The sequence below is a fragment of the Pseudonaja textilis genome, chromosome 6 (assembly GCF_049901715.1).
Source record: "Pseudonaja textilis isolate UNSWEBS1 chromosome 6, rPseTex1.2, whole genome shotgun sequence".
Classification (NCBI taxonomy): Eukaryota; Metazoa; Chordata; class Lepidosauria; order Squamata; family Elapidae; genus Pseudonaja; species Pseudonaja textilis.
The window spans coordinates 3,692,204-3,708,708 of record NC_141995.1 but is presented as its reverse complement, the minus strand read 5'-3'; the positions used below and the strand labels follow the sequence as shown (position 1 = coordinate 3,708,708).

Sequence of the window (16,505 nt, the reverse complement as noted above, 5' to 3'; positions counted from 1 at the left end):
AACAATTTGTATATTAGTGATTGCATGACCTCTCTTTCAACACACACACACATATACATACACATATATAAATTTTAATATATATATGAGATTCTGCCGAAACGTTGCTACAACTTTAAAAGCACAACTATAATGACGTGGGAAAATACCCAAACAAAGCGGAATACCATACATGTAAGTACCCGCGAAAACTTAAGAATATCTATCTATCTACATATATACGTATATACATATACATATATACACATATATACATACACACACACACATATTACCCAGGTCATGCAATCACTGATGTACAATTGTGAGTTTAAATAAAGCATATAGCATATATAATGTCTTTGTGTTTGCTGATGCTTTATTTAAACTCACATATTTACATCAGTCATCGCATGATCTTTGTACAGATCCCATATGCTACATAAAATAAATAAGAGAGAAAACTAAAGTGTCTCTAATGGAGCCTCCAAAGCTGGGCGCAGTCATTCCTAACGGGGAAGGGGGAGGAGGAGGGAGAGGATGAAAGAGCGGCTTTCATCCGGGTCTTTTTTCTTTTTAACCCTTCCGCCTCTCTACTTCCCCACCTTCCGCGGGGATGAGCGAGAGCGGGCGGGAAGCGAGGAGTGTCTCCCCACTCAAGCAGAAAAAAAAGAAAAAAAGCCCACCTCCAGGCGCGCCTCTCCAAAACCCCGCCCTCGTAGCGCTTGCCCAATCAAAACCGGAGGCGGGCGTCCCTGCCTTGAGTCCATTCGCCCCCGCCCCCAAACGAAGCCGAGTTGACTTGGCTCCGCCCCGTCCCCAACGGTCGGAAGGCGCGAGAGCGCCGCGGGGAGGGAGGAGCCCCGCCTCGCCCCGCCTCGCCCCGCCTCTTCTCCTTAGAGCGAGTCCCTAACAACCAGGCAGCGATCGGGCGCAGCGCATGCGCACATCGACTTTCCCTCCGGACGCCGAGTGAGGCGCGCGCGGGACTTGGGGCTCCCTCGTCTTGCAGCCCCCCCCCCTCCTTCTCGGTCGTCTCTTTTTCCCCCCACCCTCCGGCACCCCGAAACCATGGAAGCGACTTCTCAGGGGAGCAGCCAGGTGCCTGTGAGTAGGAAGGAGGGGAGCTGCACGGTGGTCTGTGGGGTCGGGGGGGGGTGGTCTTTGGTCTCCAGCCCCTCCTCCCCATATTTCTCCTTGTGGGTCCTCTTTGCCCGGGGACCCCGTTCAAGCCCTTCCCCCACCTTTTGCAAGGACACTTTGACGTTGAAAAAGTTTAAATCCTCCCCTTTAACCCCCTTTCCTGAAAGTCCCCCCCATTACAGGGAGTCCTCGACTTACGACCACAATGGAGCCCAGTTACTATGTTACTAAGTGAGACATTTGTTAAGGGAGCTTTTCTTTGCCAGGTTTTTTTTTTACAACTTTCTTTTTTTTTTTTGGCAACTGTTCTTAAGTGAATCCCTGCGGTTGTTAAGTGAGTAACACTGTTGCTAAGAGCATCGCTTGGATTTGGACGCTCGGCAACTGGACTCGCATGTACGACGGTCGCCATATCCTGTGGGGCGGGGGTCACACCATGGGGACAAGCAATGGGGAAGCCAGATTCGCTTAACAACGGTGTTACGAACTTATATCGGCTGCGGTGAGTCAGTTAACTGGAGCAAATTACTACGTTTGCAGGTGATACAACAGTGGTGGGACTCATCTCCAGGGGGGGATGAGTCTTCCTACCGAGATGAGGAGGACCTCATGTGGTGTGGAGACAACAACTTGGTCCTCAACACCAAGAAGACCAAGGAGACGATAGTGGACTATATAGAAGGAACAAGTCAGAAATCCAGCCCTTGCTTATCAAGGGAGACCGAGGGGAGCCAGTGGCCAGTTTTAAGTTTCTGGGTGTTACCCTAAAAGAGGACCTGACCTGGGGGGCTCACATTGCAACCCTGGTCAAAAGGGCCCAGCAGAGATTAGACTACATGAGACTTCTCGTAAAACAACAACTGAATGAAAAACTGCTGGTGACCTTCTACCGCTGCACCATAGAGAGTATCTTAACTTACTGCACCTCTGTAGGGTTTGCCAATTGCACAGTGGCAGATATGACAACGCTCCAGAGGGTTTAATGTCATTGCCCAGAAGATCATGGGTTGCCCTCTCCCCTCTTTGGAAGAGCTTTATAGCTCCCGCTGCCTTAAGAAAGTTCAAAACATCCTCAAATATCCATCTCATCCTGGGCACCCCTGTTTTGAACTATTACCATCTGGCAGACGGTACAGGATAATAAAAACAAGGACAAATAGGCTGAAAAACAGCTTCTATCCCAGGGCGGTAACTCTATTGAATTCTACTGCATAGTGCAATATTAATACAATATCACGGGTTTTCAATTCAACAGATATCGAATGTGAAGGATGTGTGTTTGTGTTTTATTTTCATAGTCATAATGTACATGGAAGATGGTAGTTAATTTTGTTGTGCGAGGTGCAGTGACAATAAAGTAAACTAAACTAAAGAAAAGTCGGTCAATGGGGCAAAAGTCGCTTAATGCCTCTCTTAGCGACAGAAATTCTGGGCTTAATTGTGGTCGTAAGTACAGTACATTTAGTGAATTAGTTAATGTCTCAGGTTAAGTTGAGCGGCTGAATTAAGTTTGAGGATGTACAGGTAATCTTTGACTTAACGACCACCACGGAGCCCAGAAATTTTTTGTTGCTAAGTGAAACCATTTGTGAAGTGAGTTTTGCCCCATTTTAAAAACCTTTCTTGCTGCATTTGTTAAGTGAATCCCTGCAGTTATCAAATTAGTCACACAGTCATTAAGTGAATCTGGCTTCTCCGTTGACTTGGCTTGTCAGAAGGTTGTAAAAGGGGATCACGTGGTGGATCACGTCACCCTGGGACACTGCGGCTGTCGTAAATGTGAACCAATTGTCAGACTTTCTAATGTAAATCACGTGACCGGGGAGATCCTGCGACGGTCGTAAGTGTGAAAAAATGGTCGTAAGCCCCTTTTTTCAGTGCGATCATCACTCAGTGAACTTGTTGTAAGTTGAGGACTCCCTATATTGCTTAGCCCAGGTGTGAAGTCTCACAGACTGCAAACACGCCCTATGAGTTTGTTCAGCTTGTCCATAAAGAATCTGTCCGAACAGTTGTGGTATTAAAGGCTGCCACATCTGTTGTGCCAGGGCTCGCTGGAGGATTGGGAGAGGGTGTTGTGGACTTGTGTGTGTGTGTGTCGGGAATTTCTCTTCTGATCTACACACCACACAAAAGGGACAGAAATGCCACCCTCCGTTTTTACACCCTGATCTTTTGCTCCTTTGCAACAAGGACAAGCTGCCTTGTGTGTTTTGTGATAGTGAGACAGATGTTGTGCATTTGTCTGAGTGCAGCTGGCTGTTTGTTTTTCAAATTCCTTGATAAAAGCTGCCGTATCCTTTTCTCCTGCTTCGTGCTTGCGGAAAACATTCAAAATGCATCCTAATTATAGAATTATAGATAGAATTATAGATAGAAGAGAACTTGATTAAGAAAATATTAATGTGCAGAAATGAAGAGATCAACTTTGGCAATTAAAGAAAAAGAACAAACTGAACATTATACGATATGGGATTTATTTTATCAATGGCTGAAAAATAAAGATGGATAATGATAAGGTATATTTGTTACAGTAATAAAATAAGAATATAGTTATTGATATTGCAGTAAGAAATTAATTACAGCTGTACTGATTATTGCACAATGTATCTGCATCCAGCTGACACACTGTTTTAAATGACAGGTGGCCTTGTGGCAAAAATAAGCTAAAATTGATGACCAAAAATGCATCCTAATTGATATACTTTTCAGATGGAATTAAGATAGGATGATGCTTGGGGTGTAAACTATCATCTTCAGCTGTCAATCTTCACAGCAGCTTTTGATTGATTATTATTAATATTAATTATTAATATTAATTATTAATAGTATTAATATATGTGGATTACACGCCGCCTGCCCTCAAGTATAGAAAACCAGTTCAGGCTCTCGTGAACTCAAGGTTTGGAGGTTACTTTCCAGCCACGAGTGGTCCTCGACTTAGGACCACAATTAAGCTCAGAATTTCTGTTGCTAAGTGAGACATTCGTTCACAAATGAGTTTTTTCCCCCGTTTTAAAACCTTTCTTGCCACAATTGTTATGTGAATAACAATTAACAAGTAACTCAGTTTATTAAGTAAAGCTGGCTTCCCCATTGACTTTGCTTGTCAGAAGGTTGCATAAGGGTGAGGTCCTGGGACACTGCAACCGTCATAAATATGAACCAGTGGCCAAGCGTCTGAATTTTGATTACGTGACCAGGGGGATGCTGCAACGGTCGTAAGTATGAAAAAACAGTCGTAAGTCCCTCTTTTTTCAGTGCCATTGTACCTTCAAACGGTCCCTAAATGAACCGTTGCAAGTCGATGACTGTCTATACAAGCTAATAAATATTTAACTTTGATCTGTTGCAGCTTTATGAAGGCTGTGCCAAACCTCACAGGGACTAGGTACTTGTATTAGTGTGCTATGTTCTCCCCATGAGCTTCCTTTGAAGCCATCAGCAGAAATGGGGAACGATGGCCCTTTAATGACTTGTGGACTTCAACTCCCAGAATTCCTGAGCCAGTCCAAAGTCCCTTTTTCCAGTGCCGCTGTAACTTTGAACGGTCACTAAACAAACTCTGGTAAATCGGGGACCACCTGTGCACTGTTTTATGCTTCATAGGTTCATTTACGCTCAAACCGGATGGAATCCATATTGCCTACAGATTTGATGCAGGAGTCTTTCTTTTTACTGTGTGAGTGTGTGTGTGTGTGTGTGTGTGAGTGAGTGAGAGTGATTGACAGAGAGAAACACACACACACAGAGAGAAAGACAGTGGAGAAAAGAGAAAGACCGAGAGACACAGGGAGAGAGAGAAAGAGACAGAGAGAGACAGAAAGACTGGGAGAGAGAGAAACACACAGAGAGAGAAAGACAGTGGAAAAGAGAGAAAGACAGAGACGGAGAGAGAGAGAGAGAAAGAGACAGAGACAGAGAAAGACTGGGAGAGAGAGAAACACACACAGAAAGACAGTGGAAAAGAGAGAAAGACAGAGAGAAAGAGAAAGAGACAGAGACAGAAAGACTGGGAGAGAGAGAAATGCAGAGAGAGGGGGAGGAGGAGAGACAGAGAGAAGGAGAGAGAAAGAGAAAAAACAGGGAGAGGGAGAAGGAGAGAAATACAGAGAGAGAGTGGGAGAGAGAGAAATGCAGAGAGAGGGAGAGGGGGGGAGAGAGAGAGGGAGAGAGAGAGACAGAGGGAGACAGGGAGAGGGAGAAAGGGAGAGAAATAGAGACAGAGAGAAAGACAGAGACAGAAAGAGAGACTGAGAGGGAGAGAGAGAGACAGAGAGAGATCCGTGTGCATATCATCCCTAACAAAAGGTGACGTTTGGTGCGTCCAGTTAAGCGCGAGCGTTTCCTCCCTGCGTGCCTGGGGAGTGTAACCTGATGTGATCATTTCTGAAAGGTGTGAGATGAGGCGGGCTAAAAGGTCCCCACCTTGATGACAGCAGCCGCAGAAGAAGCGAAAGGGGCCTGTGCAGCTCTTTGGCCTTGCCATGTTCACATGTCCGGACTTCACACGTGTTTCTGGTGAGAGGGATGTTGTGGTAGCTGCCCAGATGACTGCAGTTCCCACGTGCGACTTGGCCGTAGAACCAATCTCCTCCTGGCTCCACCCATCCTGGGTCAAAACGAAGCACAGGTAGTCCTCGACTTACAACCATAATCGCTAAACTCAATTACGGTCGTACGTCGAGGACTGCCTGAATGTCCTTTTGGCACAAGGTCCGCAGAGGCAGGCAGGAAGAGATTCGTTGTAAGTCGTGATAGTCGTAAAGTGGGTCACCACCCCCACGACCACTTCCAGGTGTATGACTTTTTTTTTTTTTTTTTTGCAGCTTTTAAGACAAATAAAGTGGTCATTAAGAGAATGCCGCAGTTGTGAAACAAACCCGTGGTTTGCAATGGGGTGTTGTCGTGCCCCCGGAAACCAGGATTTACATAATAACGCGTGATCATGTGACTGTGGGTTGCTGCAAATGGATGTAATGGCAGGCGCTTTGCTGAATGCCCCAAATGCAGTCATGTGACTGTAGGGGGGCACTGTCAGAACTTATGACTATGGGTCATAAGTAAGAGCCAGTTTGGTCTAGTCTAGTGGTTAAGGTACAGGGTTAGAAACTGGGTGTCAATAACATTCTAGTTCTGCTTTTGGAAGGAAAGCTGGCTGGGTGACTTTAGGCCACTCACCAGGAGACGGTGAGTTCTAGTCCCACCTTAGTCATGAGAGCTGGCTGAGTGATTTTGAACCAAGCACCAGGAGACGGTGAGTTCTAGTCCCACCTTAAGCATGAAACCTGGCTGGGTGACTTTAGGCCACTCACCAGGAGACAGTGAGTTCTAGTCCCACCTTAGTCATAAGAGCTGGCTGAGTGATTTTAAACCAAGCACCAGGAGACGGTGAGTTCTAGTCTCACCATAGGCATGGAAAGTGTGCTGGGTGACTGTGCCAATCACCAGGAGACGGTGAGTTCTAGTCCCACCTTACGAATGAAAATCAGCTGCGTGACTTTGGGCCAATCGCCAGGAGACGTGAGTTCTAGTCCCACCTTAGTCAGAGCTGCTTGCGTGACTTTGGCCCAATCATCAGGAGGCTGTGAGCTCTAGTCCCGCCTTGGACCAATCAGCAGGAGACCATGAGCTCTAGTCTCACTGTAGGCCTGGAAAGCTGGCGGGGTGACTTTGTGCCAATCACCAGGGGACGGTGAGTTCTAGTCCCATTTTAGGCATGAAAGCCGGCTGGGTAACTGAGCCAATCCCCAGGAGACGGTGAGTTCTAGTCCTGTCTTAGTCATAAGAGCTGCATAGGTGACTTTGGACCAATCACCAGGAGAAAATGAATTCTAGTCCTGCCTTAGGCACGAAAGTCCAGCTGAGTAACCTTGGGCCAGTCCCGCTCTCTCTCAGCCCAACCCACCTCACAGGGTGGTTGTTGGGGGGAAAATGGGATTTGCTACCTTGAAAGTTACTGTATTTGTAAAAATAACATAGGTGGGATACAAATAAATAAGTACTTTTTTGGGGTGGTGGTGTGTCTGTTGTAACTTTAGTCTCTAAGCAATCGGTCGTTAACCGAGGACTGCCCTTATTGAATTGTCTTGTGAAGATACAAAGGCAGCAGAGGATTAAAAAGGCAGAGATGAAAGGACCAAAGAACTCTTTGATATCGACTGAGCTCTGCTTCCTGTCTTTCCTTACTCTTTCAACAGTTACTCTTTCTTCTTTCTTTTTCATCCTCTGCCTTGTCACCTGGGTGGAATTCACACCACACCGGAAGACCCCTTGCAAGGACCAAAGGACGATGTATTGATTTTGCTCGTAGTAATTTGCTCTGAGCCGCAACCGAAACCTCTCGGGGGTTTTTTTTTTTTCGCCCCGAGGCAGCTGCTAGCTTGTTGCTTCTGGAGAGACGAAACCTGAGTTTACTTTTATCTTGGTCTCTTTCCCTGAAAAATCAGTTTATTTGAAAGCATATCGTAGAAATGTGGAGTGTAGAGAAGGGAGCTTTCTCACCCAGAATTTATTACTGTACTTGTTCCTCTTTTGTAGATACAAATCTTACTTCGCTTGGAACCTTAACCTGGCCGTATGCATCAAATATAGTTGGAAATACACACACATGCATACTACCATGTGCATCTATACTGAGCATTTTGTGTCACTGTTCAGAAATAGAACATGTTGCACATTTTGTAACTAACATGTGCCAGGATGCTGCCTACTGAAATCCATTTTCCAACTGTCAGTATCCATAGTCTCCTCATATAAATTGGAATTTCATCCAATGACATTTCTCTCCCCCTACACAACCTACCCAAAACTTCCGGCACAACTGCGGTATCTCATATATATATATTTATATATATAAAAATAGGGAATTGAATTCTATATTATGTGGACAAAACTCTGTATTTATGATTAGTAACTCTTTTGATAAGTGCCTGGGAAGGTTGTGTTCTGATTCTTTTGGGGGTATTTAAAGCAATACCCAGGGAGAAGAATTGTTTCCTAACCTTATGATTTTGGGAACAATTATTCGAGTCACGCACCATTCTGTCGTAAAAATAACTCAATAAAAGAGAAACACAGACAAACCAGAAGCAATAAATCCTACTTTGAGATCAGAGGTTTATTTCATGAGCAATTTGGAACATGAACAGCCATCATAACATAACATTTCAGTAAGATAACACTTACAAACACCCCATTGCAATGAGGTTCACTGACATAGCTGAGTCCGGCAAGGAGTAGCCATTGTCAGTGGCCATAATCTGAGATAAAACCCCGTTTTATATAGTCTTTTCTCTGCATCTCTTTGTTCCTCTGGAAGATTACTAGAGTAACTTCCTCATTCACTATGCCATCCTGTCGCTTGGCATTTGTTTGGAAAACTCCTGTCACCTGCACTTTTTGGTTCCGTATTCTTGTAATGTTCCAGGCAGTTATATCAAAAATAGGCCCCGAACTGATCTAATTGCAATTATTAATTTTACACAATTGCAGATTACAAATGTCCTTTAGTTTGCGTCTTTTACCAAGTTAGTGCTTTAATATATATCATATAAGAAACAATAAAAGCCAGGTTTAAGGTTAGAAAGCGTAGACACAGGTAGAGAGCCAAGGATCTCACCTCACACGTATTTTGCTTTGTTGGCTTTGTACGTGGTGGTATGAGGTTGCTGCATGCAGCTTTCTCACACAAAGATCGCGTGGTTTATTTGGAAACTGATGGCAGAAAAAGGCACGCCATCTTTGCATTGTGTGGTGTCTGCCCTCTGCGTTGTTTGTTTATTTTTGTTTTGTTTTCAGTTATTTATTTTTATTTACTTTTTTAAAAAAAAATGGTTGAATTTTAATGCTTTTCATGTTCTTATATTTATGCTTGGATGGCACCTCTAGCCACCCAGGTACACACTGGGTAGCGAGACAGGTGGCACGTAAATTTAACAAAGAGGCGAAACGATAGACATACTTTTAACCCAAGCGAGTTTAAACTCAGTTACTGTAACCGAGTTTAAACATGCTTGAGTTAAGCACATGCCTATCATTTCGTCAAAAAATTTAAAAAGTAGAATGGAAAAGGTAATAATAGAATTAAGTAGGCATATATCAATGTATAATTTCTGTCATATTTGTATGTAAAGATGATGACCCGGAAATATGTTGTCCACTAAAAAGAGATTTTTGTTTTTAATGTGAAATACTGAATAAAGTCTGTTTCAAAAAAAATAATTAAAAAGTAAATAAATAAAAATAATAAACTGCTGGAAGTTGGAGGCACTGATCACATGCCACAAAAGTCGTAACTGCGAAAAACGGTCCTAAGTCACATTTTTCAGTGCAATTGTAACTTTGAAGGCTCACTAAACAAACTGTTGTAAGTTAAGGACTACCTGCATACCGCTTCATAGTGCTCCGCAGCCCTCTTTAAGCAGTTTGCAGGGTCTGGGTCCTCATTTTACCGAACTCAGAGGGATGGAAGGCCGAGTCAACCTTGAGCCGGTCAGCATCGAACTGCTGGCCGTTGGCTGAGTCAGCCTGCAATGCTGCATCCTAACCACCGCGACTCTTTAACAAGAAAGAAGGAAGGAAGGAAGAGAAACAAAGACAGAAAAGGAGAAAGAGAAAGGAGGGAGGAAGGAAGGAAAAGAAAGGAGAGGGAGAGAAAAAGAGAAGGGAAATAAGAGATGGAGGGAGCAGGAGAAAGAAATGAATGGGGGAAAAAGAAGGGAAGGGAAGAAGGAGACAGTAGAGGGAAAGAAAGAAAAAGGGGGAAAGAAAAAGGCATGAAGGAAGGAGAGAGGGAGGGAAGGAAAAGAAAGGAGAGGGAGAGAAAAAGAGAAGGGTAATAAGAGATGGAGGGAGCAGGAGAAAGAAATGAATGGGGGAAAAAAGAAGGGAAGGGAAGAAGGAGACAGTAGAGGGAAGGAAAGAAAAGAAAGGGGGAAAGAAAAGGGCACGAAGGAAGGAGAGAGGGAGGGAAGGAGAGAAAATAGCAACAGCACATAGGTTTATACATATCTTATATATAAGATCTTTTCGGACGTTGTGGAAAACTATTTTCATGTTATTCATAATTATTAATTTCAGTATTTTGATAGGGGCATAGCAATAGCACTTATATACCGCTTTCCAGCCCCCTCTAAGCGGTTTACAGAGTCAATATCTCGACTCCAACAATCCTGGTCCTCGTTTGACCCACCTCGGAAGGACGAAAGGCTGAATCAACCTTAAGCCGGTCAGGATCAAACTCCCGGCAGTGGGCAGAGTCAACCCGCAATACTGCCTTTTAACCGGTGTGCCACCGGGGTTCCTTATGACTGGCTACATCGCACTTAACGACTGTTGCAGCAGCATTCCCAGGGTCACGTGATCCGACTTTGGATGATTGGCACCTGCCCCGGGGTTTACAGCCATCGCAGCATCCTTGGGGTCACGGGATCCCCTTTTGTGACTTTCCTAGCTGACTTCTGAGAGGCAAAGTCCATGCGGGGAAGCCGGATTCACTTATTCGCTTCAGAACTGCAGTGCTCCGCTTAACGACCGTGGCAAAAAAAAGGGTTGTAAAATGGGGCACAATTCATTGAACAGCTAACTGCAGTCCTTAGCCACGGAAGTTTGGGATCCAGTTGCAGTTGTAAGTCGAGGATTGCTTGATCTTAGAAAAAAAAAATGCCTTAAATATGCCCTGGGACAGATTAAAGCTTGGTATACGCAGGGTTCATTTTGTGAGTGGTGCCGTGGTGGCCTAGAGGTGGAGCCCTCGCCTCACAATCAGGAGGCTGTGAGTTCGATCCTAGGTAGGAGGCGGGTATTTCTCTCTCTGGCCACGGTGAGAATAGATCTGCTGAACAAAACTCCGCATTGGCAACAGGGAAGGCATCCGGCCAGTAAAACGCTCTGCTAGCTCCATCCAGTTGCTCAGACTCCGCCCCCGCCAGGGATTTACGGGTTCGTGACAATGATGACGACACGCAGGGTTCATTTTAAGACGGTTTTGTGTCTTTCAGCCGATCGCAACGACGCCCCCGCAGCCCGGCTTGAAAGAAGAGCTGCTGAGCCAAAGCAGCAGCGAGACGCAAATCTCAAACACCAGCGGTGTGTCCTTGGGAGAGGCCATTAGGCGGAGGTCTCTCATGACTCAGGTAAGTGTGAGACCCCCCCCTCCCCCACCAGGGCAGCCATTTTCTGGCATCCGGTCAGAATCCAGGTAGTCCTCGACTTACAACAGTCCCAAAAAAAGGGGGCAAAACTCACTTAACAAATGTCTCACATGACAACATAAATTGTGGCTAGGCTCAATTGTGGTCGTAGGTTGAGGACTACCCCTATATACTTCTCTTTCCCCGAAAATAAGGTCGGATCTTATTTTCTTTTGGGCCCCAAAAATAAAGCCTAGGGTTTATTTTAAACTCTATTTTGGGTGGGGGTCTAATTCCCCCCTCCCTCAATATATAGGAGGCTCACTTCTTCTGCTTTGTCACGGGGGGCAGGAGGTTGCGTAGTGGTGGAGTCGGACTCTGAGGAAGAGGAGGAGCAGGTGACAGGGAGTGGAAGTGAGGCTCCAGAGGTTGTGGAGGAGGCTGGGGAAGGGCAGAGGCCGGCTGGGCAGTCAGAGGAAGAACCAGGCCCATCCTCTCTTCATCCTAGGACACGCAGGGAGGAACGGAGGAGGAAACAACTTGGCTTGCGAGAGAGGAAGCGGCCATGATCCCCGTCATTGGTTGCAGCTGGGGAGAATAGTATATAAGAGAGACGGTTAAAACACAGCGTTACCAGAAGCAAAACGTGTTTTATTTGGGGCTGAAGTTATCTTGGTTGGTGCCCTTCCAACAGACTGTGCCTTGTTATCTCTTTGAAGTTGGTAATTACTTATCCTGGTCCGTTGTGGAAAGTCCTTCATTGTAGTTTGTTTTGGTTTTTTATTTCACCTCTATCTGCTCAATGAGTTCGGACTGTATTGCTTCCTTTTGAAGACTATTTTTGAATAAGTTTTTATCTCCAACTGAGAATGATTGAACAGTGGGGCCAAGTTGGAGGCATTTAAGGACATTTATTTACGTTTTGGATTTTGTTACGTTTGTGTTACACTCCGGGTCATCACACGTAGTGTGGCAGAGCCGCCATTGCAGTGGGGGGGTTGAACTGCCCGATGCGCCCTGTACCAGCTTCCCTCAGCCAGGCCATCCACGCCCCGACACCTGCCTCGCCTCAACTGTGGCACCAACCCACTACTCAGCCTCCTGCTCCATCGCAGCCATGAGCAAGCCGACGTGGGCCAGCAGCCCCATGGGCTCCCACTGCAAATGGTTTGGGTGGTGTTGCCATGAGGCAGGTCTCGGGGCGTGGATGGTCTGGCTGCGGCGGTCCTGAGGTAAGCTGGTGCGGGGCACCTAAGCCCGCTCCACCACTGCACCTTGTGGCTGCTGCAGTGCGAGCAACCAGACAGAATGGGCAAGCGGCCAGCTGTGCAGGCTCTTAAGTAGGGCTTCTTTGGGGGGGAGGTGGATGTAGGGCTTATATTAGGTGCACGTCTAAAAACATGTATGATTTGATTGCTTATTGTACCCTGTGACTGTTATGTGTTGTACCTGATGATTCTTGACTCTTGATGAATGTACTTTTTATGGACACTGAGAGCATTTGCACCAAGACAGATTCCTTGTGTGTCCAACCACACTTGGCCAATAAAGAATTCTATTCTGTTCTGTTCTATTCTATATTCTGTTCTATTCCGTTGTATTCCATTCCATTCCATTCTATTCTATTCTATTATTTCCTTATTCTATTCTGTTCTATTCTATTCTATTCTATTCTATTCCTTATTCTATTCTATTCTATTCTATTCTATTCTATTCTATTCTATTCTATTCTTTCCTTATTCTGTTCTGTTCTATTCTATTCTTATTCTATTCTTTCCTTATTCTATTCTGTTCTATTATTACATTACTATTACATTACATTATTCTATTCTATTCTCTTTCTTTCTTCTCTTCTCTTTCTTCTCTATTCTATTCTATTCTATTCTATTACATTCCATTCCATTCCACTCCATTCTCATCTCTATTCTATTCTATTCTCTTCTATTCTCTATTCTATTCTATTCTATTCTATTCTATTCTTCATTATCTTATCCTATCCTATCCTATGGCTTATTTTCAGGATAAGTTTTATTTTCAGGGAAACGATATATATTTGTGTGTGTGTATACATATCCATACACACACACACATACACACGTCCTCAACCTATGACCACAGTACACACACGCACACACACACCCCTTTCTTCTCTTCCTTCAGGACCCAGAAGCCTGGTATCGTCTTTGTGCTGAAACGGATATCAGCAATCTCGTGGGTTGGAGGCCGGGCCAAACCCCAGGCGGCTGCAACGTAACAGAATTTCCGACTATGGAGGAAGGCCTGCTCACTCCCACCGTGAATTTTAGAAGACCTCAAGCGTCTGGGATGACCCACTCCCCCATCCTGGGTGAGTTTTGCCCTCCTGTTTGTTTGTTGTTGTTTTTAAATAGCATTAACAGGAGTTGGTTTGCAAACTTCAGAAAGGAACCATTCGAGCCGGGTTTCTCAACTGTGGCAACTTGAAGACGTGTGGACTTCAACTCCCAGAATTCTCCAGCTAGACATGTTGGCTGTGGAATTCTGGGAGTTGAAGTCCATTCATCTTAAAGGACGATGGTTGAGCAAGTCTGTGAATTGAACTTGTCCCTCTTAAAGCATGCTGGCTCTGGAATTCTGAAGTCCATCTGTCTTAAAACAAGCTGGCGGAGGAATTCTGGGAGTTGAAGTCCACCCATCTTAAAGCATGTTATGTTGCCTGAGTAATCCACCCTTGTTAAAACATGTTGGCTGGGCAAATCTGAGAGTTAAAGTTTACCGCAAACCGTGATGGCTGAGAATTGGGGGAGTTGAAGTCCATCCATTTTAATGGATGTTGGCTAGGGAATTCTGGGAGCTGAAGTCCATGCATCGTAAAACATGCTGGCTGGGGGATTCTGGAATGGAGTAAAATAGGAATAGCTAATAGAAGAATAGAATAGAAATACAGAATACACTAGGGAATGGAACCAAATGGAATAGAATGGGAATAGAAAATAGAAGAATGGAATGGAATAGAATAGAATAGAAAGAATAGAATAGAATAGAATAGAAATATAGAATAGAATAGAATAGAATAGAAATATAGAATAGAATAAGAATAGAATAGAAATACAGAATAGAATAGAGAATGGAATGCAATAGAGTAGAATAGAAAATATGGAATGGAATAAAATAGGAATAGATAATTGAAGTATAGAATAGAATAGAACAAATACAAAATAGAATAGGGAATGAAACTGAATGGAATAAAATAGGAATAGAAAATAGAAGAATGGAATGGAATGGAATAGAAATACAGAATAGAATAGGGAATGGAATGGAATGGAATAACGGAATGGAAAGGAATAAAATAGGAATAGAAAATAGAAGAATAGAATAGAGTAACTTTATTGTCACTTCGAATGTACACCAATTGGCATACATTAAAAATGAAATTCCATTGCGCACAGCTCTCTGAAGCGTCACCAGCTCCAGTTTTACACTACATGGAGATGACAAGATAAATAAATGAATACAAAATTAAGCATATACCCACCGATATTATATGACACAGAGAAACAACACAGTCTCTAGTTAATACGTGTTTATGGCGAGAAAAACGAATCTTGTGAGTTTGCCAGCCAGATGGGATAAGGGAACAAAGTTCTTATAAAATCTGATAGTCCTGCTAGAAATATTTCAAAACCTCCTCCTCGAGAGGAGCAACAGACACAGACCATAAAGCAGGTGCATGGGTGTTATGACTCCCCTTCAAAATTCAAACGAACAAAACAGAAAGCAGCCGTTTCACAATTAAATCAAACAGAAAGAAGTCTTATAAGATAACGGCTGGCAGGAAGCTCAATCCACAGCATAAATCTTTACTCTGTCCGGCAAACCAGTCCTGGCAATAAATCTCCAGTCTCAGAGCTCCTTGCTGTAACGTCCTCACTCAATAAGTCACTTTGTTCCTGGCAAATTGTACCAGCCCAGCTGTGTCCTTTTATACTCATTGAGGCAACGTGCTAATTTACTGACTCGCTCTCCTCCTTCGCTCCAGCTGATTTTGCCTTTTCAACCGTCTTCTATTTTTTACATTTAACCACAAATTTTCCAAGTTCTCATCTCCACTAGAAGACTCTCTCAAAACTTCCCTGTCAGCCATTCCCGGCTATTGATCAGATAAGGAACCAGAGGAGGTCAAAGGTCCTTGGCAATTCTAATACATCAGGTCTGTCGTCCTTTGTCACGTCCATCTCCTCATCCTGGTTACCAGTCCAATCACTGAGCCATGCCGGCTCATATTTTTCTGCCATGTCCTCCTCACTTGAACTCATATCAGTCACAGGAGCTGAATCCAAGCCCGGAGCCACAACACATGGGTGTGTGTGTGTCTTAAAACACAGTTTGCATTTAAGTTTCTGTTAATATGCTTCAATACTCCTCCTTCGGGGACAAAAGAACTTCCTTTTTTTTCTCCAGAAAACGCTATCCTTTTAAAGAACATTTCAGTCTCGGGGGTTTTAAAGACATCAAGAGGCCAGGCTTTTAAAAAGTCAGTTGGAGAATACCCCCTTCTCCCCTCCTTCCCCAATAAATAGATTTCTGTGCCAATGAGAGATGGGCTAAGTAGTTGGTGTCACCTGTCGCCTACACCGGCGGATCTGCCTAGTAACCGAAGGATTAGCATTTCCACAGGAAAGGAAGGCAGGCCGACATAAACCACCTACATGCTCCCCCTGCGTATATGACAGGCAGGTTTTCCCAACACAGGAAGTTGAACATTTATGAAATCCCGGCTTTGACTCGTCTTAAAATGGAGCCTCCTGTTGTGGTTCGTTGGCAGCCTGTGCAGTCGGCAGCGGAATCGGACAGTGGGGAAGAACGGGGACCAGTCCTGGAGTCTGGAGAGGACTCGGACGAGGGTCCTGCATCCGATGCAGAGATGGGGCCAGGACCATCTGGGAGTGGGGTGCTGCCTTTGGAGTCTGGCAGAAGCGAGGAGGAGGACTCAGGGGAGCCTGTTCCCAGTGCGCGTGTGCGCAGAGCTGCCAGAAGGCAAGAACAGTTAAGACCAAAGGGGCGACTCAGGAGTGAGGCTGGGAGGCGATGGCCCCTCCCCTAAGGTATAAAAATCAGGCCAAGGTGATGAAATCTTTGCAGGAAGCAAAGTCATTCAGTCGGTTCAGAGTCATCCCTGAAGCTCTTTGTGCTTCGGTTGGTTTTTGTTGTACTTCAGTTGGTTTCTTTTCTAGTTCATTTGATACTTCTGGTTTTGGCAGCACTTCACAG

At 44.6% G+C, this 16,505-nt stretch overlaps 1 protein-coding gene across 1 annotated transcript in view; it reads left to right on the top strand.

Annotated features, from left to right (window-relative positions):
* The first annotated feature begins 920 nt into the window (after window positions 1–920).
* The window catches only part of ALMS1 (ALMS1 centrosome and basal body associated protein), a 68,014-nt gene continuing 52,429 nt past the window's right edge, over window positions 921–16,505 (top strand). Inside the window, 3 exon segments of the mRNA XM_087935708.1 lie at window positions 921–1,086; window positions 11,124–11,258; window positions 13,416–13,602. Of these exon segments, the coding sequence (XP_087791834.1) occupies window positions 1,051–1,086; window positions 11,124–11,258; window positions 13,416–13,602 (358 nt within the window). The 5' untranslated portion in view covers window positions 921–1,050.